The sequence below is a fragment of the Lycium ferocissimum genome, chromosome 2, assembly GCF_029784015.1.
Source record: "Lycium ferocissimum isolate CSIRO_LF1 chromosome 2, AGI_CSIRO_Lferr_CH_V1, whole genome shotgun sequence".
Classification (NCBI taxonomy): domain Eukaryota; kingdom Viridiplantae; phylum Streptophyta; class Magnoliopsida; order Solanales; family Solanaceae; genus Lycium; species Lycium ferocissimum.
The window spans coordinates 3,172,752-3,196,696 of record NC_081343.1 but is presented as its reverse complement, the minus strand read 5'-3'; the positions used below and the strand labels follow the sequence as shown (position 1 = coordinate 3,196,696).

Sequence of the window (23,945 nt, the reverse complement as noted above, 5' to 3'; positions counted from 1 at the left end):
ATCTTTTCTGCTAAAGAATGAGCTCTTGAACACAAATATGATATATCATAAACAATGATTAACTTTACAGAAACGCTGTATTTCCAAATTACATACTAGGAGTCTCACATGGTACTAACATCCCTTTCACTTCTATACAAACTTGCTCACTGCACAACACCTGCCTGGTATATAAAGCAAAATCTTTGATCCAACTCAATGCAAAATAAGAAGGCAATATTAGTTAAACCTTGTGCTATTCCTCCTTCCCCACCATTTCTTTTTCATTTTGTCGCTGCTGCCTCCTTCTTCACTGCCCAGTTTATTCAGAATGACCTTTGTTTCTCTCAATCTTGACCCGTAATCTTTCTTCCAAGCTTCAAACATCTGCTTCAACCTCCTTAGCTCACGATCTGGACTCAAGTTAGCCTCAACTTGACCTGATTTTACTTCCACCAAGAACTTTGCATCGTCACCAAATACTTGACTCCTCTGCTCAAACTCCTCGGCTAATCGGCTTATGACACTAAGACCAGCGCTCATTGGTCTTACTCCATTGCTGTCTCGGGTCCTATGGTTGCTTCCCGTCTCCCAACTAGACTCTTTATCATCAGTTGGATTGATGGATGCATCAGAGTTCCTCCTGCTGGAATCATCCAGGGCTAAGCTCCTTTTTGCAATGGAAAGACTTGACTGCAGCGATCTCATTTGTTTCTGCCATATTTCTTCCATTGATTTCATTTTCAACTCATACTCTGACCAACGATTCTCATACTGCTGTAGTCTCTGGTGAAGTATGTCATTCTCCTCTTCTTTTTCTCGTAGAGCAGCTTCAGCTCTAAGGACTCGACGTTGTAACTCTGCCAGGAAAGCAGATTTCACCAGCACCTCTTCTGACTCATTACCCTATAATTAAGAAGCTAACCAGGATTAGAAGAGAATGGGCCCATCGCTAATGGTATGCTTTTGTCAACGTTAACTAACAAACTTAAATAAGCAGTGAGTGAAATATAGCACACAACAAAGAGACATTGTCATCCCCAATTTAAGGCCACCCATCATTACCTTTCTGCCTCCAAATTGTAACAGTCCAATGTCTCCTGAGCATCTTCTGACTAACCAGCCACGAATCACTGGAGAAGAAACTCAAAGAGGTTAAAAAACTACAACATTAAGTTTTAAAAACCAGGATAAAACTATTGGATGAGCAAGTCAAAATCCATATAGTAAATATATCACTTTAACAAATAAGAGGAGTCTAAAACACTATAAAGCACAAAAAGTAGCGATCATACAAAATAAAAACAAGTTATTCAATCATGGCTGAAAAATTGATCAATTACCAGTTTGTATGACAATTGATGCATCATGAACATTTTCGTAAGTCTTCCTTTTGGTCCTGCCTTTTATTTGCTTTTGTATACACACAGCTGCTCTGTGTCTCTGTAGTAAGTTTGCATATTCTTTTCTAGCTTTCTCACCACGTATAACTGCACAGAGAATTAGCATGATTCATAAACCCTAACTACAATAAGCCAATAAGCAAACAGTTCAATCAAACCCACATACATGACTGAAGTGTAGCAATTCCTCTTTGAAAATGTTTGAGATGTCGGCGAGCTTGGTGACCTCTAAAACAACTTTGAACACGTAAGATGCCATGGAGAGTGCGATTTCTGGTATCTTCAAGAACCCCAATCTGAAAAGAGGTACTTGAATTAGTATATTGAACAATGCTCTTTAGTTTGGAGAAATAATTATTCAAGGAGATAATTGGTGGTCTTGCTCACCTGTCCAGTTCGGAAGAACAACTTTGTGAAGCCAACTTGGTACATATCAGGCAGAATATTGAACTGATGCAATATTGCAACTGAGACACTGAGTGGATCTTGTGATGCAACATGGTCTAATAAAAGGAATCCATACCTGATGCATGCAGAATGAATTCCAGTAAGTAAGAACTCAAGGAAATGAAACCCAGATAATAAAGCATTAGTGATCGATAATACCTACCTTCTAGCAAACTTGTGATGGGACATTCTGGTAGGAAAGCCAGATCTTGATATCCGAACTACTTCTAAGACACCACAACATCGTAATTGCTGCAATACAAGTCCTTGCTCATACTTTCCAGGAGACTGAGAATTGTTGGGCTTGATACAACGTATGAAATGTGGAGTCGTGTTCTCTAGTCGTTGCATCAGTTGGAATAATTGTCCCTTGAATTTTGTGGAAACACTTAATTTCTGGGAGTCTGCTCCACCAGATTTGTACAATGGGCCAACAACAGGCTTCTCAGATTGAGAAAGCATATTTGATGCAAATGTTTGAGGAAGGCGGTACTTGCAAGAAGATAGAAGCTGAATTGAATTGGAATGCAGTAAATCACGATTCTTCTCTAGAAATCCAGTTGTATCATAAGTTACCTGGTAACAAACAATTATTACATTTCCCAGTAAACATAAACAAGCCATTCACATCACAATGTTATTTGGGGGAACAAAACAAGTAGGTCATACCTCCCCTGCATAATGGCTTACTGTAAAAGCCTTCCCTCGTTCCCCTCTGAAACAAAGATTAGAATTTAGATGCTGCTTGAGTTTGTTGGCAAATGACATGTCTGTGCCATTAGGAAAGGTGGACTCCTCGTCTAACAGAGATAACAAACCCAGTGGTTTCTGCATAAACCAGAAAAGACAAGTTTCAATATGCTGAACCAGATATATACTTCAAGAACCACTAGACAATCTTGGTTTCTGCATAAAATGTTTAATGACAACTCTAAATTCGCTAAAGAAAACAATATAAATGGATAAGGACATTTAAGAGATTGCACATACAAACCTTCTCAAACAGATTTAGACAATCTTGGTTGTCGTCAAAATCAACTTTTGTCCAATCAATGCCATCTTGAATATACTCCTGGAAAGAAAATCAGCTGTCAATGAAGAGTTACATATGGCTATATACAAATAAAACAAACTAAAGCTCCTCGAAAATTACTAAACCACAGCCACAAGCATCCTTTGAGTTACCTAGTGGTCATGCATGTCAGAGTAAAAGAGCTGCCACCTAATTCTGCTAGGTGGATTTGCAAACAGTATTTATGTTTAACACAAAAATATCCTTATTCCACCATAAGGTTCGAGACTTCTTAGGTAACAGCCAATGGATTGGAAATCAGTATTTTTGTTATAAATGAACAAGTTGCTAAAGAAGCCTTTAGTATGTAGAAGCAAATATAGAAGATCAACCCGAGGCAGGTAGAATCAAATTAAACAACCCCCTTGAAGTCAACATGTTGGTGTCACAATTATTTGTTTATTTAACTATTTCTTTGAGAAATGCTGTGACAATTAAAATGTTTGGAGCAAACTTACTGTATATCCTTTAGTACATTAAAAAAGAAATAAAGACAAATAAATGTAAGCAACAACAATAATAAAATTGATCGTTCCAGTGACCATTCCACCTGCGTCATGACCTTTCCTTGTGACCGTTCTGGTGGCACCATGCTTCCTTTCGGTGACATTTCCCTAAGGCGGCATCAGTGTTTTAAAAGGCGGAGGCGTGAGGCGAGGCGTTTTACTTAGCACGGGGCGAGGCGTAAGCCCCGAGGCATGGGGCGTAAATCTTTAAATATTTAATTTATAATATAGTAAAATAATATAATAAACAAAAATTATATAAAATATATATTAATAGTTTTAAAAAATTAAAAACATTAAAGAAACTCATAGAAATTAAAACTCCTAACATGATTCTACAAGTATAAATAATGCAATGATATAAAAGCTATTATGAGATGCAAATCAACTCTAACATCTTACTTTCAAACAATAAAAGAATCACAATTTCTTAAAATACATTACTATCATACTATGAAAGTTACCTCCCTGAAAGAAAATAATCAATAAACTTTATTTGTATTACAATTAAAACATCACTCCTTCATGAATAAAAACAAAATTCTTTTCAAATAGTGAAATAATAAAATATGATAATTTTGAGACATGACAAAAACAAGAAGACCAATGATAAGTGAAGATGTAAAATACGTTTGTCTATTTTTAAAACAAATGTTAATTGCTATTCAAACTCACGTGTTCTCAATTAGTAAGTATGCAATACTAAGGCTTGTTATTTTGAGTTACTCTCAATCTTCTTATTTCTAATTTTCTATAGATGAAAAAACTATTAAACATCATTTTATTAAAGAATTATGAGGGTCAACAGTGTTAAATTAAGGAATTAGAAACATAATTTGTGTAAGAACTGTTAAGCGAGCCCCGAGCATTGGGCGTGTTTAAGGCGTACAATCGGGCGCTTAGGGCGTAAGCCTCACAGAACTAAGCCCCACACGTAAGCCCCGAGGCGTTTTGCCAGTGCCCCCCCCCCCCCCCCCCCGCCGGGCGAGCCCCCAGACGAGTCCCAAAACTGCCTTTTAAAACACCAGGCAGCATGCATCTTTCCAACCATTGTTCAATTAGGAACTTCTCGTGCAAGATTCGAGGGTCCAGAGATTTTTCGGCAACTTTCCGACATGTTTTAAGCATTATTTACTTCATCTTTCAAAATTAACAAACTAGATCTTTCTTTTTTTTTTTTTTTTTTTTTTTGATGAAGTTGTTATATTCATATTCAAAAGCATCAAGCAGATGCAAAACTTTACAAAGAAAAGGTTATTCTCACTTTATTTTGGAGGAGTGTTTTTAAATAACTTTTTATTGTAAAGGTCAGAATGTTGAGTGTTGGTGTGAAGAAAGAGTGAAACATGTTCTAGCGTAAGATATCATCCCACATTAGACAAATATCATGTCTTGTATCTAACACCTATAAATAGGTCTGTCTTGTATTCATCAATTCATGTCTTTGATAAGTTTCTTCCCTTCTCTTATTTTCTTGCACCCTTCTTCCAATACTTAATATTCACATTCTTTAATTATGCAACCAACAGTAAAACTAAAAGTTCCTCCTGCAAAGCGAAAAAAGCATAGAAGATGGAAGACGGATGAAACCACCTTCACTGACTCAAGATACCTAGGAGGGTAAAGTCTTCTATGCTTGGGAATTAAAATCCACAAACCCATGAAGAAAAAGAATCCAACTCAATAGCTAATATTGATAAAGATTGTTCTTGATAAGATTGAAAATAAACTTCTTTCACATCATTATGTAAAACTCGTTTAGGTTAACTTTCCAAGTGAATGCCATCTGTCATTCCTTCCAACAACAGGGAGCTGCTCTCGAAATGCCTCTTATTGGACAGAATAGCTGATGGATGTTTTAATAATTAGGAAGCAGCACCATTGTGAAAGGAAAAAAAACTTTCTTGATCTGACTTCTAAGAGGCTGGATCATGCTCAGTCAGGCATTTATATTATATCACCTTCATTTCTATTCACTGTGTCACATTAATGACGTAATTCCTCTTGGGACATTTATTAAAAAAGGAAGTTGGAAAGGTGCATCATGTTAGTTTTAAAAGAAATCTGTTGTCACCATCTGTTCAAAAATGGAACTATAAAGCAGTATGTTTATTCTAACAAAATTTAGATCTTTGAAAAATTGTTAAAATTCTTAACCTTACATGGCAACAGATTCTAGATTGGTATTACATGGTCTCAGCCTATAAAATAAGTACTCCCTCTGTCCCTAATTTTGTGGCATTGTTTGACTAGATGAGGAGTTTAAGAAAGAAAGAAAGACTTTTTGAAATTTGTGGCACAAAACAAGCCATAGACATTTGTATGACTATAAATCATCACATTAAGGGTAAAATGGGAATATTTAAGTTAAACTATTCTAAACATAAAAAGGTGGCACTTTTCTTGGATAGACTAAAACATAAATGGTGACACATAAATTGGGGACACGTGGAGTATACTTTATGAATTTACTTGATCTAATAATTCATCATATGAAGTCTCACATGTCGAATAGGCATATAGTAAGAGCTGAAATCTACTACTCCATCCGTCTCATTTATGTGGCTTTATTTGACTAGGCAAATAATTTAAGAAAGAAAGACTTTGAAACTTGTGGTCTAAAACAAGTCATAGACGTTTGTGCAGCGATAAATCATCTCATTAAGTGTAAAATCAAATTTTAAAGTGTCTCTAAATACAACCGTTTGGACATGATTTCGAATCATTGATTTGAAATCAGGTTGATTTGAAGTTGAAAGTCAGGTGCAAATATATCTACCAAGGCATCAGTTTCTAAAAGGATTAAGTAAAGGGGTCATCACCTCCTGTTCCAACTTGAACAAGTGACGGTTAAAGTGTTGTTGCAACCGTTCATTGGCATAGTTAATGCAGAACTGCTCAAAGCTGTTCCTCTGGGAAGGAAATCAAAGTCAGCATAATTAGAAATAAAAGAAAGATGAATGAACCAAGCATTGTAAACCCCATACCTCGAATGATTCAAAACCATAAATATCAAGAATGCTGATAGATCTTCCAGTTCGACGTTTGCCGACTGCAAGTGACTTGTTTATTTGTTCAACGAGCCAGTCAAACAAACAAGAATAAATTGATTTTGCCAATGCATCTCTTGTGTCAGTAGCCTAACAAATTGACAGAAAGATCAAAATTGTTCAAGTACTTCTTAAATGGTCCATTTGGTCAAACGCAACTAACAAGCTTTCAGCAAGGCATATAACAAATCATTACCTGAGATAGTGTTAGCTTTTGGACAATATCATCATTTCTTACTCTCATTTTCCGAGTTGATAAAGCTAGTTTTAGCTCTTCCACACCACACCCGATTAAAGTGGAAACAGTTGTTAGGCCTACAGAATTAGACATCATAGAGTCAATAATAAAGCATGCTACCGTTGTAGTTTCTTGGGAAACTAGACAGTTCTAACTGACAAAGCTAATAAGATACTCCTATGATACTTTAGGATTGATATACAATATAAATCGCCAGCATCTTAACCTCAAATTAGTTGAAGTTAGCTACACGAAACTTCTATAGCCATTCTACTCTAATTATATTAATAATTGTTAGGCCTACCCTAATTAAAAAGCTTTAATTAGTCTAGAAAGAGCCCTTCCTAAACATCGACCAAATGTAAGTGCAACAACTAAATATGTCACAAATTGGTATTGCTCGTATAAATCCTTTTGTTGAGTTATACGTCCCACATAGGTATATAATGACACCCTACAGACTTATAATGGTAATGTACCGATCCACTTTTGTTGATACTAAATTTTTCATATGATATTGGAACCAACAATTGGTAAGCCCATCCTCGTACTCATAAGTCAGCATTCAAATTCAAATTGAGTTATATAATGCTCAACATCTGGCGTAAAAGGCATCCAAAGAGGTCTATAAGGGGATGGGTCATTCCACCAACAGCCTTAAGGTTTTAGTTAAATGTTCACATTCTTTCTTTCTTTCTTCATTGTGTTATGTTCTTAACTAAGCAGAAGTGATTCCGTGAGATTGTAGATCATTGAGCTTTCCTCTATATTCTGCCATTTATTATCAAGATGATTCATAATCTGATAATTTTGAAGCTAGTTGTCAACCTACTGCAATCCTCCTCTTTTATCCAAACTTGGAACTAGATGCGCTCTGCAAATGGCCATACAAATAGAAGATCTTTGCTATTTGAAGAAGTATGAAATAGGTCAATCTCTCCTATTGAGTCACGTGAAGATGCAGAATCAAAACAAGGGCTGCGGGAACGAGTTTGTGCTTGCCCCAACCGATACCACCATTCATTACCATGAACCAGCCCCTCTTCAGTGTTTTATGTAGGTAAAGGAAGGCAATAGTAAATAATGCCTTAAGGATTCTAAAGTGGTTATGCAAAGTCTAAAAGTTGGTCCAGTATCACACGGTTACATTACATCCAATTTTTTATCAAAACTAGCATTTTTTTTAAAAAAAATTACTTTTCTTATATGTCCCATAGTTATCTACAAAATTCAACTTGAGTCAACCAAAGTACTATATATCAAAGAGGGGAAAGGAAGGTGGCCAAGAAAAACAGACTACCGCCAATTAGGAATTAGAAAGGCCACAAATAGCTGAAGTGATAATCTTTTTACTTTCCAAATTACCTTCATCCACAACTGGCTCAGCATGGTTTTCATTATCAACAGCTGTAAAAGAGATATTTCCAAGCCATAAAACTGCAGCTAGCATTGAGAAAACACTCTCTTGATCCTCCTTGCTGATATGGACAACGTCGAGTGCTTCCTAAAACAACACACCATATTTAGCGTCTCAACAAGTTTAAAGAAACAAACAAGATCCAAAGTCAATTGGCCAAAATATAAAAAGTGAAATCATCTTTTCGTGGAATAAGGATCAAACTTGACTTGCAAGACTAGAAGAATATTACCATTACAATACGAAATTCTTCAGCATCATCAACCCCAGAAATTGAACGGCAATTGCTTTGTCTCAGATAGTTATACTCACTCACATCCTTCAAATTTAATTTCTCTGCAGATGAGGCACAAAGAGAAATGAAATAACACCTAAGTGTCTGACAAATATAGTAATTACTTGTAACTTTAAAACAAAGTACTTGGTTTTAAGTTTATATTAGCCATAGTACCTATCAGCAACCACTACAAATCTAGCACATACTATCATTCAATCTAACTTCCATTTTTGTTGAACTGTACCTGCCCTGTATATGCAATTATCATCCAAAACCTCTCATATATTGATATGAAGCTTCATTAGCATATGCTATATTTCCATCCTCATTGCAAGCACATACAGATTTTTCAGGAAAGGATTGTAAGGAGGACGGGGAAACCAAAATAAAGATTACCAATGTGCATTGCAACTAAGGTGCACTATCTTCCTCTGAATAATCCACAAGTAGTTAACGGTTTCAATGACATTTACTATAAACAATGGAAGTGCCAACCAAAAATATGGAGCAAACATATAACAGCCGTATCTCAAGGGAAAAACATCTAGAGAAGATGTATTGAGAGATCATACAAGGAAAATCTCACCCTCGTATAGATAATCAGTTCATACCTTTGAGAGCCCCTGGAGCTCCTGCACAGAGCTGATAAAATATATGATATGACCTTTCTCCCTCGCTACATTGAACCACTCTGGACTGTTCCATAAAACTTCTTCATTAAGTTTGTATTAAAAAAAATATATATATATAATCAGATTTGCTGTCGATCCAAGGCAATTTGAAGGGAAAAGTACCTTTTCAAGTAAAACTGTGAAGATCAAGAAACCACACCAGCAGTCAAAGGAAAAATGCAAATACATGTCAGCCACTTGATTTGACTTATGTATAAAAAATTCATTTCAATGAAATCATACAGGTTACTGTCTTACATGTTTGAATATTAGCCCCTGATATTTTTCCAGTCTCACTAAAGTGAATCTCAATAAGCTTCCCCTGTCAAAAAATTGTTAACAGTTTCTCAAACACTTAGAACAGAAATCTTGAAATATGATTACAAAGTCAAAATCCAGTTCCGGTTAAAAGAAAACTACTTACAAATCGACTTGAGTTGTCATTTCTTAACGTTTTAGCATTACCAAAGGCTTCTAAAATCGGATTTGTTTTCAGAATCTCATCCTCTATTCCACTACCACCTCCAAGGGCAGCCAAGTATTGCATTGCTATTTTTGCTGTTTCAGTTTTGCCAGCTCCACTCTCCCCACTGGGTATGAACAAAGCAAGGATTATTATAGGATACAGATTATCTAAGATGGTCTAATGCAATAAATTACTACTAACGATATTCTTAAAAGTCAAGATATATCACATGCATTATGGGAAATCAAAGAGGATCATTCGTAATAATCAAAGAGTACTGTTGATATAACTACTAGTCGGAGCATAGATTAGGCAATAATTGGAAAAGATGTAGAAACAAAAGAATGTATATTAGTCTAACTCCAGCTAGCAGGAAATAAGCACAATAGAAAATGCCAATCAGCCTAAACTATAAGAATTTATACTTCATGTAAGCCCCCAAGCGAGAGTACCAAATTATCAAACAAATCATGCCCATTCTGAGTTTACCAAAAGTAATCTCCTTATTACTATTTCTTTTTTTCTTAAAAAGAATATCCTTAGTGATACTAATTGTGCCAAAGTGCATATGGACCACATTCTCCATATCTTGATACTATCATTGCACTATATAAACATGTAATGAAATAGCAGTATTAAGAAAAAAAGACTGCACCTATATATAATATGCAGTGAAACAATTATAATCAAAGAGAAGAGGGAGGCACTTAGTTAATCAGAATTTAACTTCTGCTTCAAAAATAGGGGGCTGTAAAATTTGAATATCCTTCAGAAAAGGTCAGAAAAATATAGGACTCTGTAGGTAACTTCTCATTACATCAATCAAAAAGGAAGTTCAGACAATCCAGGCCTTAAAAATGGCCTTTACCTCTCGTTGAAAGGTTCTCTTCCTCTCTAACCATATGTATGAAAACATGCATTTTAAAACTGATTTATTTTGATGAGACATACATTTAAAGATAGGACCTAATTACCGCACTATCTTTTCCTGGCTTTATCCAGACCTTCCCTAGCAAAAGACAAATAATTAAATATTTTGGCAGCATACAACTATCAATCTGCTGCCCATTCGCAGTGCAGTAAAACATGGCTAGCATTTCTCCCCTTTGATACGTAAAAAGACAGCAGTCACAGAGATTGCATACTTCTATGATTATGTCCTTGCCTTTGTTTTATAGCTGCGAAATCCCCGAGGCCAATGGCGCACAGTTCAAATTAAGGTGAACAATGGTTCGGCCCCTCTAACTTTCTCCGATTAAATACAGGATTTTGTCTGCGGCAGGTTCGAACCCATAACATGCGCCTTATCCACATATCATGTGTAGCGCTCTTACATTTTGAAACTGTGTTATTTTGGAAAATAGCATATATTTAGAAAAGATTGCCACTATCATTTTCGGCCGTTACCTAAACCTTCCCTAGCAAACAAGTTTACTTTTTTTTTTTTTTTGGGCATCAACTGCTGACACACCCCCGAATTAAAAGGCATGCACCAACACTCTGCAGCCATTGAAATATGAGAAAGCAAGTTAGCATTTTCCTCCATCTCATTACAGAAAAGATAGCAATGTCATAGATTTTCTTCCTTCTAAGATTATGTCCTTTCTGCTTCTTGAACTTAAATTTAGATAATGTAATTTCTGATTCTCATCTACCTAATCATGTCTAGTAACTAAGGAGATTGGTCCCCCTATTTGTTCCCCGAACCAGCTATTATAAAGGATATCAACATTTTAGAAAGTCTTTATATACATGTTCATACAAATATACAATAGCTTGAGTCAGATTAATCTCAGTTGGAGCAAGAGAAACAATAAGCACGTAAAATGATACAACATTTGTTCGCCTTTATGGATGGATTCTTTGCTTCCAATGTGGTTTTATTCTTTCAATAACGTCAATATGGTTGAGAGATTTTTAGTCTTTCAAGATAACTTCTCTCCTTGTCACAGGTACATGAATGGACCAGTAAGTAAAAGCGGTACATGCCGAGCTCGACAGCATGGACTTACTGCCCGAGCGGGGACAATAAAGTGATGGGGACAAATAACATTTAAGAAGAAAAATTTAAAGTAGTGCATATTAGTTAGATGAGATTCAGCTCTGAAGATACTAGAAGAAAGTGGATTTTAGAAGACAACAAACAAAATGAAAACCGAAAGACATTTAACTCGCTGACCTTATAATGATAGACTGATTCACTTCATCTGCAGAAAAAAGAGAACTATGTAAGATTTATCATGATTACCAGGAATGATGTTCAGCCTCAATCATATATATATATATATATATATATATATATATATATATATATATATATATATATATATATATATATATATATATATAACATCAGTACCTCGAACCATTTCTCGTATGGCCATATCTGTGATGGCATATACATGTGGGCTCTCAACGGATTTACGTTTATAAGCTTCAATGTACTCATTGCTATACAATGCGACTTTCTTAAAAGGATTCACGGCAACAAGAACTGGACCAGCTTTTGTCTAAAAGAGGTGAAGAGGATAAGAAACAAAAAGGCATAAGAACAAGAAAACTCAAGAAAAAAGTTAACTACAATTGAATTAGGGAAATGTGTGCATACATAAATCATATCTCTATTGTATCTGTACTGAAGATTGTACAGCACTGATGGCTCATTTAGATAACTCAATTGCATAAGATCATCCACACCATCAAGAATATCAGGATTTGCAGGTGTTAAATCATCAGCTTTAACTTTTAAGACCTGCTTTGACCAAGAACAAAAAAGGCGTGAGATTAAATCATAAACTTGAACCCTCAGTAAGCATGAAAAGTCTTTTAATTTCAAGAAGAATGAGATGCGTTTGTAAAACAAATTTGGAAGAAACTTCGACAGGTAAGACATAGAGCACTTGGGTTAGGAAAAAGTGTCGAAGGGACTTGGAATCTGGGGAGGGAGAAAAATGGTTGGAGCAGGACAAGGGTAAGGTGCACAAAGGCCATGAGGAAAGGAGAATGAGAGTGGACAGATAGAAATTTTTTTTTAAAAAAAAAAAAAAAGGAGGGGCAGCCCAGTGCACAAAGCACCCCCCCCCCCAAAGGTTAGCAGGGTCCGGGGAAGGGCCGCATCCGAAGGGTGTAATTTAGAGAGCCTTCCCTAATGCAAGCATTAGTGGCTGCTTCCACGGCTCAAACCCGTGACCTATAGGTCACACGGAGACAACTTTACGGTCGCTCCAAGGCTCCCCTTCACAAATAGAAATAAACACACTTCTTTTTGTTTTCTAAGGCATCCCTTCTTTTCAACATTTTGAACAGATTGACTAGAGAACTGCCGAAACAGTTTGTTTCTTTTATCAGAAAGCTCTGTAGGCAAAAAGATGAAAGAATCTTAGTAAACTGCCTTACTTTTCCTTCAGACAATGATATGAGAACTTCATTTCCAGATTTCGAAATGAATGTTGCCAGCTCCCAGCTCCCATCAGCTAGTTGAAACCATGAATGAAGCTTCTGCAACAAGTCAACACCAAAAGTTCAAAAAAGAAGGTAAGAAAATCATTGAAAAAGGGGAATATCTTTGTGCATTCAAACCAGCATATGATGACTACAAGCCAGTAGAAAACAACCCAACACATAACATATGGGAGGGGGAATCATTGTAAAGGTAAATAATTGCACTGTTGAACATTACTTGTATTACATCGCAACCCAAATCCAACATAAATTCAAAAGAACTAGGATTCAAACAAGAAAGTATAACAATTGGAAGGATATCATTGACTATTTCAAGTCTTAAGTATTTTTCTAAAAGCTGTCTACAGTTGAGATCAACTAAGCCATCTTTTGCCTTTTGCCAAAGCTACACCAACAAATGATCCTGTAAATAATTAGCCACCAGCCATCTCACAAGATCCAACGCACTTTTCGAGAACCAATAAAATATATCCGGATTAATGAAAACCCCTGTAATTGGTTACATTGTGTCTAAATTTACGGGTTGCACAGAAACAGTGAGATTTATGTTCACAAAATCAAAAAACAATCTCTATGTTTGCAAGCTTCATGAATGGGTGATAACTGCTCCTTCTCCAACCCCCCCCCCCCCCCCAAAAAAAAAAAAAAAACCCAAAACCCCTAATTCCAGTCTCCAGAGACCTTTCAAAGCTACTTCGAATCATTCAACAACTTTCCAAGAGTTGTAACTCTCATCTAAAAGCTTAAGCTGTTAGAAAGGGAACACTTTTATTTATTTAATCATGTCTTCAACATGCCCCCTCACGTATGGGCTAGATTCTTTTTCCTGAGTCAAGAACGGAGAAATTTCTTTTTGATTAAAGGTGGCGGTGAGACTTGAAAACAGGACTTATACCTGTTGTTGTACCATGTTGAAATATGTCACTAACTCATTTAAAAGCTTAAACTGTTACGTGAAACTATTATTTATATTATAATGTCTTCAACAAAATCCAAAAAGGATAAATTGTTTGGTTCACAAACTCCATCCATTTGCACGGCCTTTAAATTGATTGGGCAAATACCAATTGTACTGGAACTCTGAAGAGGGGAATTAAGCATGAACCTTTTGAAACAGGAGTGAACACAAGTTAGTATAACTAGAAACTCTTCTAAGAGCATAACCACAAACTAGTACCAGAAGAAATACTCTACAATCACTCACAATACCAGAAATTATTGAAAAGTTAAGGTCCCAGATTTTCCTTCAGAAAGTTCTGTAATCCTGTCAAGATATTCCCAAATCAACTGGTCTACTACACACATCCTACTGTACTCACAAATTCAATCCTTTAAGTCGACCAATATGTATCGCCCCATACTCCTTGGTAAGCACATAGACAGACTTTCGAATCACCGAGCCTTTTGTCAGAAGCAGATGCATCTCTCATAATTCACAAGCCAATTACATAATGAGAAACATGGGAGATAGTCTTTATCTAAGAACAAAAGATGCAGCATGCATTATGTTTGATTCTTCTGATATTCACATGATGGCAAATCCATACTTCATTCGACAAAAAGAGGACTAGGTAAGTAACCTCTATGTGCTGAAACTTTAATACATTATTTTCACACTGCATATGGTAAGTTGATCATCTTCTAACTGTAACACAGAAGAGAATCTCCAGAAAGACATTCCTAGTAGAAAGTGTTGAGTTCTCCCACATCGGCTAGGGATGGGAGGCTTGGTCTCTTTATATGGACTTGGGCAATCCTCCCCTCATTAGCTAGCTTTTGGGGTTCAGTTAGGCCCAAGGTTCATTCTTTACAGAAAGGTTGCAGATATCGATGGTATCTGGGCCAACTTGTATACACGTCAACTAGTCCACTGGACAGCCTATCCAGCCCACAAGCACAGGTTGTTAAGGATCTTGCTCATACAGGCTGAAGCAGATGGCCTCACACCAAGTCACCATCAGATTGATACTCCCGTACCTCAAACTCTAGGTCATCGCCTTGGGAACAGAAAGGAAAAGACAGTTGCTGATAAAGCATTCTTCTTTGTCCAGATTATGAAGATTAACATAACCACCTCTGGGACTTCATTTCAAGCAACCAGATCAGAGAAAATTTCAACCTTTAACAGGCAACACATTGGAGAAAATGTCACCATCCCTTGTAAAATTCCATTTCTTGGTGATTCATCCATAGTAGGAAACACTACCCTTAATAACAAAAAGAATATATCTCATTGTTCATAAAGCATTTTCTTCTCCGGATACTGGGGAAAAAACAAAAGCTCTCTGGATGCTCCCTTCCAAGCTACAGATCAGAGAAAATCTTCAAACTATAAGACAACATACTTGGAGAAAATCCTACCAACCCCTCTAAATTTTCATTCCTTTATGGCGAGTCATCCGTTGTATGAAACACTACCTTAATTACAAGGATGTTTCCATTGTTCATCCGCATTGCTACTGTTTCTTTCATAATGAACAACTACGCGGTTGTATAAGATTTGAAAGGCAACATTCTTCAAAGAGCATTTATCCACCATTTCTTTTGAGTGATGAAATACTAACTATGTCATGACAGTCTAGTTTACAAGAAAATACTGCAGTCCAATCAAATGATAGGAGTCCATAGGTAAAAGATTAACTTACTACAGAATGGTAAGCTTTGAGTATTTAAGATAGGCACAAGAAACATGTGATCTAGAATTTCCTAAAGTTTCTTTAAGTAAGATAACATTTTGATATATACACTAACTCCATTGTGGGAGAGGTTTTCCCCAAAAAGGAGATTCTTCTGGATTAGTTAAAAAAAGGGGAGAAAATTGATTTGTTCAAACAGCTATAGTAAAATTTACAAGCACTAAGTAAATAAATAAATATACGGATAAAATGTGAACTACCGACAATTAATAATGATGCCTCTTCATGTTTCGAAAAAGCAGCTAAAATTGATATCCACCGAAAGCACAACACTCAACTCCGAACAAAAGCAAGAGTGTGGAAAAGAGTGACAACACAAGAAAAGAGATGATCCAGTGCTGATTTGTGGCCTACATCACATTAATAATCACAATATCCTATCAAAAATACTGAAATCTAAAAATAACCCCTTCGTCATATTTTTATGAATCGAGAATGATATAATTAGCTTCCAAAATTCTTAAGGTATCACCACTAATATCTTGACATTCTAGAAAATATCTTCCAAGATCTTACCTTTCAAACTCTACATCTAAATAAAGATAATTGGTTCAGTGCTTCATTTGTAGACTAGCTTATCATTTTCCTGAAAGAAAGGATACCAAAGTTGTCCTCCCTAAGAAGCTACTGATACCTCAAAAAGTGCAGGCTAAGAATCAGCTCTCAACCATTCTCACAAATCACATCAAGGTGTACAAGCATAAGTGACTTTCATAAGTAGTTTAGCCAGCAATATTATAAACCAGATGCATTAATGAGGAACCGAATATGATGGTTTATCTAAATGTCAACCAAGCAACCAACAGACAAACAGATGATACCAATCTACTATGATTATCGAGTACCTTCTTTGTCGCATAAGACATGGTGTCACTCCATTTTGATTCTACACGAGATGAGTCGAATGCATTGGCACTCGGATCATCATCACCACTAGACGGGCTTTCCTCTACAGAAAAGTTCAATCTACTATAAGGGGATTCATCAACATAACCATCAGCATTACCATTAGCCTCCTTCTTGGATTCCATTCTATGATTCACAGTCTCAGACTTGTTCAAATCGAATGCATATCCCACTGGCAGTGATTTAATGGACTGAAGGGATGCCACACCCTTAACTCTCTCTGCCATTTCTCTTCTTCAAAGTAATAAAGCTTTAAAACAACACAATCAAGATTCTAATAATTGAATCAAAAAAGTTAACTTTTTTTTTTCTTTCTTCTTCTACAAATAAAGTGAATCAAAAAGGTCCCAGTGGGCTTATCTGCCAAACCTAATGGAGGGGACAACAAATAATGTCTCCTAACTCACCAATATCAACATCATTTCCCACTTATAGCATTTCCAAAATAAATAATTGGGTCCAACAAAAGTTTCTTGATTTACAAATTCTTCCCTTCAAAGATTCAATTTTTGCACAACAAACTCCTCAAAAAGAAACTGAACTAAGCAAAAACCAAGAAATCTAATGGCAACCCATAAGATATTGATCTATTAAGAAGCACTTAACAGCTTCAAACAATTGCATTACAAGAATAGGACAAACCCAAGATCTATCTAGCAAGAAAATATGACAAAAAATGTAAAATAAAAATTAAAGTAAACCCAAAATTCCCAAGATGACTATATTTTTGAAGAGAGAAAATATTAAGTTGAAACTAAGGAAAAAAAAGAGAAAAAGAAAGGGTCAAAAGCAAATCTAAGGAGTATAGAAAATAGAGAAGGTAACAGCTTTAGCTTTACTTTATTCTCTTTTTCTTTTTCCCTTGTGTGAATGTTTGGTCTTTCACTGTACACAAACACTGCATTTTGAAAAAAAGGAGATGAGAGGCGTGGGGGGTGGGTTGTGTCACCGTGACAGCCTCCAAATTTCAATTTTTTTTTTTTTTTTGAACACCAACCATAATTTAAAATATATTCAAATTCACATGTCATAAGGTAGTGAAATGACTAAAATGTCTTCACACTGTTTGAACCATAAAAAAATTGGATTTTTGCCCAACACGACAGGTTATTTAGTTTTTTGTTTATTTTATGAGGTGAGTATGTATCTATGCCATTTGTCTCTATTTACCTGTCCTAAAAAGAATATGCTTAATATGTGGAAAACAATGGGACCAATGTCATAGACTGATTTTTGATGATCAAATTAGAGTTTGGTCAACCATTATAAATCAGAAACGATTAAAATTCGTTTTTTCACTACATGATTTGACCTGAAAGACAGTTGTATGTAAATACATATATTTCAGAGGTTTCATTTTACTTATGAATGCATAATTATAAAATACTTAAGTTTCAATTTTATGTGTACTTTTTTGTTGGGTTGTTTGGATAACGGGTAAGTATGAACTGTACTTCTAAATTTGGTATATCCATTAATCTAAAAGTTCATTACATAATATTCATTTTATTTAAGTTAAAATTTATAGTTTTGCTATTTTTCACCAAGCAAACCCTTCATTTTAGATTGTTTTACTTTTTTGACTACTGATATTTATTAGACATTATTCATGTTGATTTTAACATTAAATATGAAAAAAAAAAAAAAAACAACCTAAGCCTAGACTAGAAAATGGAAAATGTTGGAAACGTAGCATTAATCTACTGTTGTAATTTATTTACTTTTTCTATAATAACTTATGTTAGTCCAATAAAAATTCTTAAATAATGTTTGGATTGGCTTATTTTTAGGTGCTTTTAAGCTAAAATAGCATTTAAGTATTTTTGTAGTGTTTGGATAAGATTAAAAAAAAAAAGTTTTTAAACACTTGTTTTTAAGCTAAAATAATAAAAATAAGCCACAAATCATATGATAGGATTCAAACTTATGACTTTTTCGTATAAGTCATAAGTTATAAGCCTATCTAAACATGCTCTTAGAGTGATTCTTGATTTTTATGTAAAAATAACAGTAAACAAGAGAATATTCTGGTATATATTGAGGAAAGCACAAATTTGAGGGCAATATTGACATGATGAAAATTAAATTTGCAGTTACATTGCGTATTGAATTTGACCCAAAGAAGACCAGACAACACAGTAAGGCCGGTGGAGGGAGGGAGTCAAAGGTGCGTGCCCCCGTTGGCTTGGACCCATTTCAAATCTGAGCTGTTGGATTGAAATCGACGGTTGCGATTCGACCACGTTGGCTTAAGACTTGTCCTTTTTTGGTGGGCGGCAAATGGGCTCCCTTCCATTTAAAAATGGGCTTTGCTTCTGAATTGTCTTTACAAGTGTTATTTTTTTCTATTTCGTCTTTTTTTTTCTTTTTCTTTTTTTTCTTTTTTTAGGTCTTGCTTTATATAGACCTTCAGAGGACATTTGGCCCTCCAGATACTATTACTTCTCCATTTCAAAATATTTAGCTGGTTTTAACTTAGCACAGATAGTAAGAAAGTAAACAATTAAAGATATAAAGAATGTATCAAAATGTCATTTAATCTTGTGATCTTAAACATGTCATGTGAAAAATTAGAATTAAAGAGTTGTCAAAAAAGAAAAAAGACATTATTTTTTAAATGGATTAAAAAGAAAAGTAAGAGAAACATTTAAAAACGGAAGGAGTAGAAATGTTGTATTTACATGATTTGTTTCATCACTAAAGGAAGAATAATTATAGTTATATCTTAACTCACAAAATAATATTTCTCCGTCTCTAGTAATTCTCGTGAAAAATCTATTTCTCGTTAAGGAGTCTCTTGATTAACGAAGTAGTTGCGTAGAACCTGATATGTACTGTATGATAATATAAAAATTTGTTAGACGATAAATAAAGGCTAAATATAGCGAGTATTATGCATGAATCCTCTATTTAAGGATATTTTTTATTTAGATTCTTCTGTCCAAATTTTTTTTTTTTTTTGGGCATTCTATCCAAATGATATTAATGCATATATTTGTATTTCACATTACTTTCGGGACGGAGTCGTATGACGCGAGAGTGTAACACGAGAACGGAGCCTTATTAACGCAACGGGTTTAGCAGAATCCACTAGCTTTGGTTCAAACCTTATTTTTCTAGTATTACAAAATTTATTTAATATGTATAGATAATTTATCCAAAATTCAATAAGTAAATGTGATACCACCACCTATCAGGCCCGACGAGCAATATTATCTCTTATTAAGCAATATAAAGTTTTGCATAAGTACTAGTTTTAGTAATGCAAAGTTTAATATTGAAAAAGAAAAAAAATACATTAATCACGCAAAGTCTTATATCATAAATGAAATGTTTTATTCATTATACATATATAAAATAGTAATTGTTTGCACGGAAAATCGATACAGTTGAATTTGTATACGTGGATCAATATGACCGAATAATGAGATAATATGTAAAATTAAGCAAGATAATTATATAGAAAGCTAAAGGAATTTAAAGCAATAGCCCGAGCCTTGGAGAAGCTTTTGAGCTAGAGTCTCCGGCCAAGCGAACTATTAGATCTTTGCTTAGCTGAAAAATAGCAATTAGGAACTAAGAGCAAAATAAGAGCAAGGTAATTCTTGTATATATTTTCAGATGATCCTTACAATGAGATGAGCACACCTATTTACACTAGAGCTATGGGGGTGCATGATTCACAAATCATGCTCTCTTCATTACCAATATTAATGCCAAGGGTAATAAAGGGATTTAATACTATGACAATGAAGGGTAATAATGCACATTTAAGATCAGAGGAAGACTTGGGGTTTCTTGTAACTGTTGCACATTGAATAATGTTTGTCCGGTGAGTTGGCATGCTTCTCCGGACCCTTTGTAGTTTCTGTCTCCGGTAGCGGCTGCCAAGTTACTCCTCCGGAGCATCGTTTTGCTTTCCCGGAGCCCCTCGCTTGCTGACTCAAATCTGACATGTCACCATCGCCACGTGTCATCGTTTGATACGTCCACTTGGTATCGACGGATTTTATCCTATACAATAATGCAAAGTATTATGTAGGGGAGGAGTCAGCCCTTTAGCTACGGATTCGGTAGAGTTCGATAGCGTCTGTCCAACTTCTATATATGTGTTAAAAAAATTATCTGATATATATGTATAAATAATATATCAAGAATATATTCCATAAATAAAAATAATTGTTATTCAAGATACATAAACTAAAATCATTGCTCTGCCTGGTGTTATGTTACGTTGCAAACTAAACGTTGTATGGGTTAGACGGGATTGAGCTCCTCTCCATTTCCCTTCTCTCCATTTCCCCCAAGTTCTACCTTAGATTAGAGACACATGGCATGGGTTAGAATTAATGACTGAGATTTAATTAACTAAAACAAGGCCCTAATCATAGTTTATATAATTAATAACTTATCCATAAATATATTAACATATTTTCTCTCTCTTCCTATTTTAATATTCCATCTTTTTTTTTTCAATCATGATAACTCTTTAATGGTGATATTTTCCAGAATATAGACAACTCTTTCAGAAATATACAATTACCAATTGAATAATGGGGTCTATATTATGTGAATTAGTAAGCATCATAATTGAAAAAATGGAAAATATCACCAATTGAATAATGGGTCTATTAGGGAAAAAAATTAAGTGGCAAACAATAATCGGATAAAACAGAAAAGATATTTCACTAGGTAGGAAAAGTAAATAGGAAGAGAGAGAAAAATATTCTAATATATTTATGGATAAGATATTAATTATGTAATCATGGTTAGGGCCTTATTTTAGTCAATTAGCTCTAATCCAAGATAGAACTTGGGGGAAATGGAGAGAAGGGAAATGGAGAGGAGCCCAATCCGGGTTAGACGGTACCACATGATTATTTTTCTCATACCTTAAACCAAAGAAACCCGAAGTAAAGAAATTCTAGTTTTATGAAGAAAAAAAAAACATTTTGAGCCTAAAGTTTAAACTAGAAATAAGTTCAGATTAAGAAAAATCAAGTTCTTCTTTGAATAATCTTTCTTCCTAGTGTACATTTAAGAAGTTAAGAAACTTAAATTGTGTGAAAATCGAAAGGTTATATCAGATATATTCTTTGCCCTGCTAAGACGAATGAAAGAAAACTATCCTTTTTTTCACGTCTTTCAGAATTTCATATTTTTTATTGTTGCGTTATTTATTTTCATAGGTTAATTTTTTCTCTTCTTATTTTCTGGTCAATTTCTTTTATATCTCTGTTTGAGAAATAATAAAGCAAAGTAGGGAAGCCAGGTATATCTTTCGTTGGAAAAAAATATTTATTTAGTGATACAATATTCAATAGTTTTGTTTTCTTGGTTTACCTAATTATGCACATTATCTCTTCAGATTATGTTCATTCATATCCATTTATTATTCTTTTTCAATGTTAAGTTGTATTTCGTCCAAAACTTAAATGCTACCTTTATGAAAGATCATCCATCGTATAAGTTAAAAATTTAAATACCGTGTAATTTTTGTTAGGTGTTTTAAACTTAAATAGCAAAAGTAGTTAAAGGAAAGAACCAAAATATTTATCTGTGAAGATAGATAAATTATACGGACAAAGGAAAACATATCCTTCTCATTTCTATTTTGCTTGATTTAATTTTCTTTATTTGGTATATTAGTGAAAAGGGTTAAGTTTTCAAACTAATCATTCCTTTTCCCTCCCTGCCTTGTATAATTTAAGACAAACATTCAAAGCATATCTTAATCAAGCAACGAATAATATCAACAACAAGCAGGCATATTCCATATTCTATATTGTTAATTAGAAGTGTCCCATCCTACTTAAGATGCTCGATAACTCTTTTTTTTTCTTTTTCGTAGTTTAATTTTTTTTTTTTTTCAATAAATCCACTCACCTAGGTTATCAACCTATGGTGATGGGGGGTTTGGCCGGACCCCTACCTGTCCATATATTTAACCAAAAGAAGACACTGAGGAGGACATAAACCTTAGCCTCTATGATACAGTGAAGAATGAGATTAGACATCCTGAAAAAGCTAGCAAGCAAGTAGAAGATGATATCAAGAAAGGACTGCTTTCCTGAGTTACATATGAAAAAGAAAGTGTTGAAAGCAAAAACTAAGAACCACATATTACAGTAGCTAAGTTTAGTCATTGTCAAAAGTGTAGTGCCCTTTTTTGGTCCTAATTCTGAAATGAGCAAAGCCCCTTTGATCATTCTTCATTAAAGTTTTAACCTCATGCGGTAAAGAAATAGCTTGAGCGAAGAAATTATCCCTTCTGTTAGCAAGTCCCATATTACCAAGATGATCAGGAACAAAATTGACTTCTCTAAAGCAGTGTTGAGCAATAATCCTTCCTTGTGACATAGTCTACCTGATCTTTAGGATTTGATCTCTCAACACAATTGGAGTATTATATGTCCCATTGATCATGTGAATGACCATTTGAGAATCTGATTCAATCACAAAGTCGCGAAAGCCATGATCATTACACCATTGCAGTCCTTTCAAGATAGCCAAACATTCAGCAACATTGTTACTAGTAGTGCCAAAGTAAGAATGAAAGGCTATCACCAGCTATCCATTGGAGTCTCTGAGGATGCCACCACCTGTTGCCTCTCCCGGGTTACCTTTACAACAACCATCAGTGTTCAGTTTCATAGTGAGGTGATTAGGCTTGGCCCATCTAACAACCTTGATATCAATAGCTTGTTTAATAGTTTCAACCTGATCCCACAACTCTGGCCAAATTGGCTTGAGATTCAGAGATGGTATCTGGCTGTTACTAATGAGATAAGCAAGCCAAGTAACTTGATTAATGATCCTGTTATAGGAGATTGGGATATTCTCATATCTGAAAGCACATCTTGCCTTCCAAATTTCCCAACATATCAAAATAGGAATACTTTGTAAGAGAAGTTCATGAAGTTTGTTTTTTGGTTTAGTCAACCACCACTGGAGAATCAAGGATCTAGCATTAATCCTTTTGTACGGAATGCCACAAGTGTTACAGAAATATTCCCAAACCTTGGCAGTCTCATTATGACAAAAAAGGTGTTCAATAGTTTCCAGTTTGAAAGTTTTGCAACAACAACATCTAGAAGGTCCATTGACACCAAATTTCACAATTTTCTCATCTGTAGGTAGCCTGGAATGTAACAATCTGAGCATGAAGAAGGAAACTTTAAATGGGAGCTTACAGTGCCATGTTTTCGCTGCTGAAAGTGTGTGGTTTCTGCTTGGTCTAAGTAGATCCCAAGCAGATTTACAAGTAAATCTACCACTGGGATCAGGTAGCCAAACTGGATAATCATCCTTGTCTGGTTCAATGCCAATCTTGGCAATATGTTGCCAAATATGAT

At 35.0% G+C, this 23,945-nt stretch overlaps 1 protein-coding gene across 2 annotated transcripts; it reads right to left on the bottom strand.

The window, feature by feature from the left end:
* Positions 1 to 18: 18 nt before the first annotated feature.
* On the bottom strand, positions 19 to 17,504 carry LOC132032809 (myosin-1). 2 transcript variants are annotated; one of them, XM_059422553.1, is made up of 22 exons: positions 16,530 to 17,504; positions 12,923 to 13,024; positions 12,135 to 12,281; positions 11,886 to 12,036; positions 11,706 to 11,733; positions 9,485 to 9,650; positions 9,319 to 9,382; positions 9,184 to 9,197; positions 9,001 to 9,085; positions 8,345 to 8,448; positions 8,061 to 8,199; positions 6,654 to 6,772; positions 6,395 to 6,547; positions 6,230 to 6,319; positions 2,824 to 2,901; positions 2,499 to 2,657; positions 1,993 to 2,405; positions 1,770 to 1,905; positions 1,549 to 1,678; positions 1,323 to 1,469; positions 1,045 to 1,112; positions 19 to 885 (listed from the first exon to the last, which is right to left on the bottom strand). In XM_059422553.1, exons 1-22 carry the CDS (start codon positions 16,815 to 16,817, stop codon positions 220 to 222), a joined length of 3,447 nt encoding a protein of 1,148 aa, XP_059278536.1. In that variant the 5' UTR covers positions 16,818 to 17,504; the 3' UTR covers positions 19 to 219. The 2 variants fall into 2 exon arrangements, with proteins under 2 accessions (XP_059278536.1, XP_059278546.1); XM_059422563.1 differs by having other exon boundaries at positions 12,135 to 12,278; positions 16,530 to 17,503.
* Between the last annotated feature and the right edge of the window lie 6,441 nt (positions 17,505 to 23,945).

Excerpts from the sequence above, each read along its gene's own strand:
- LOC132032809 (XM_059422553.1), bottom strand. The coding sequence starts at position 16,817 with ATGGCAGAGAGAGTTAAGGGTGTGGCATCCCTTCAGTCCATTAAATCA. Across the intron at positions 6,320-6,394 it reads ATGGTTTTGAATCATTCGAG|AGGAACAGCTTTGAGCAGTT; the intron begins GTATGGGGTTTA and ends TTTCCTTCCCAG. Across the intron at positions 2,902-6,229 it reads TGTTCAAGTTGGAACAGGAG|GAGTATATTCAAGATGGCAT; the intron begins GTGATGACCCCT and ends TTTTCTTTCCAG.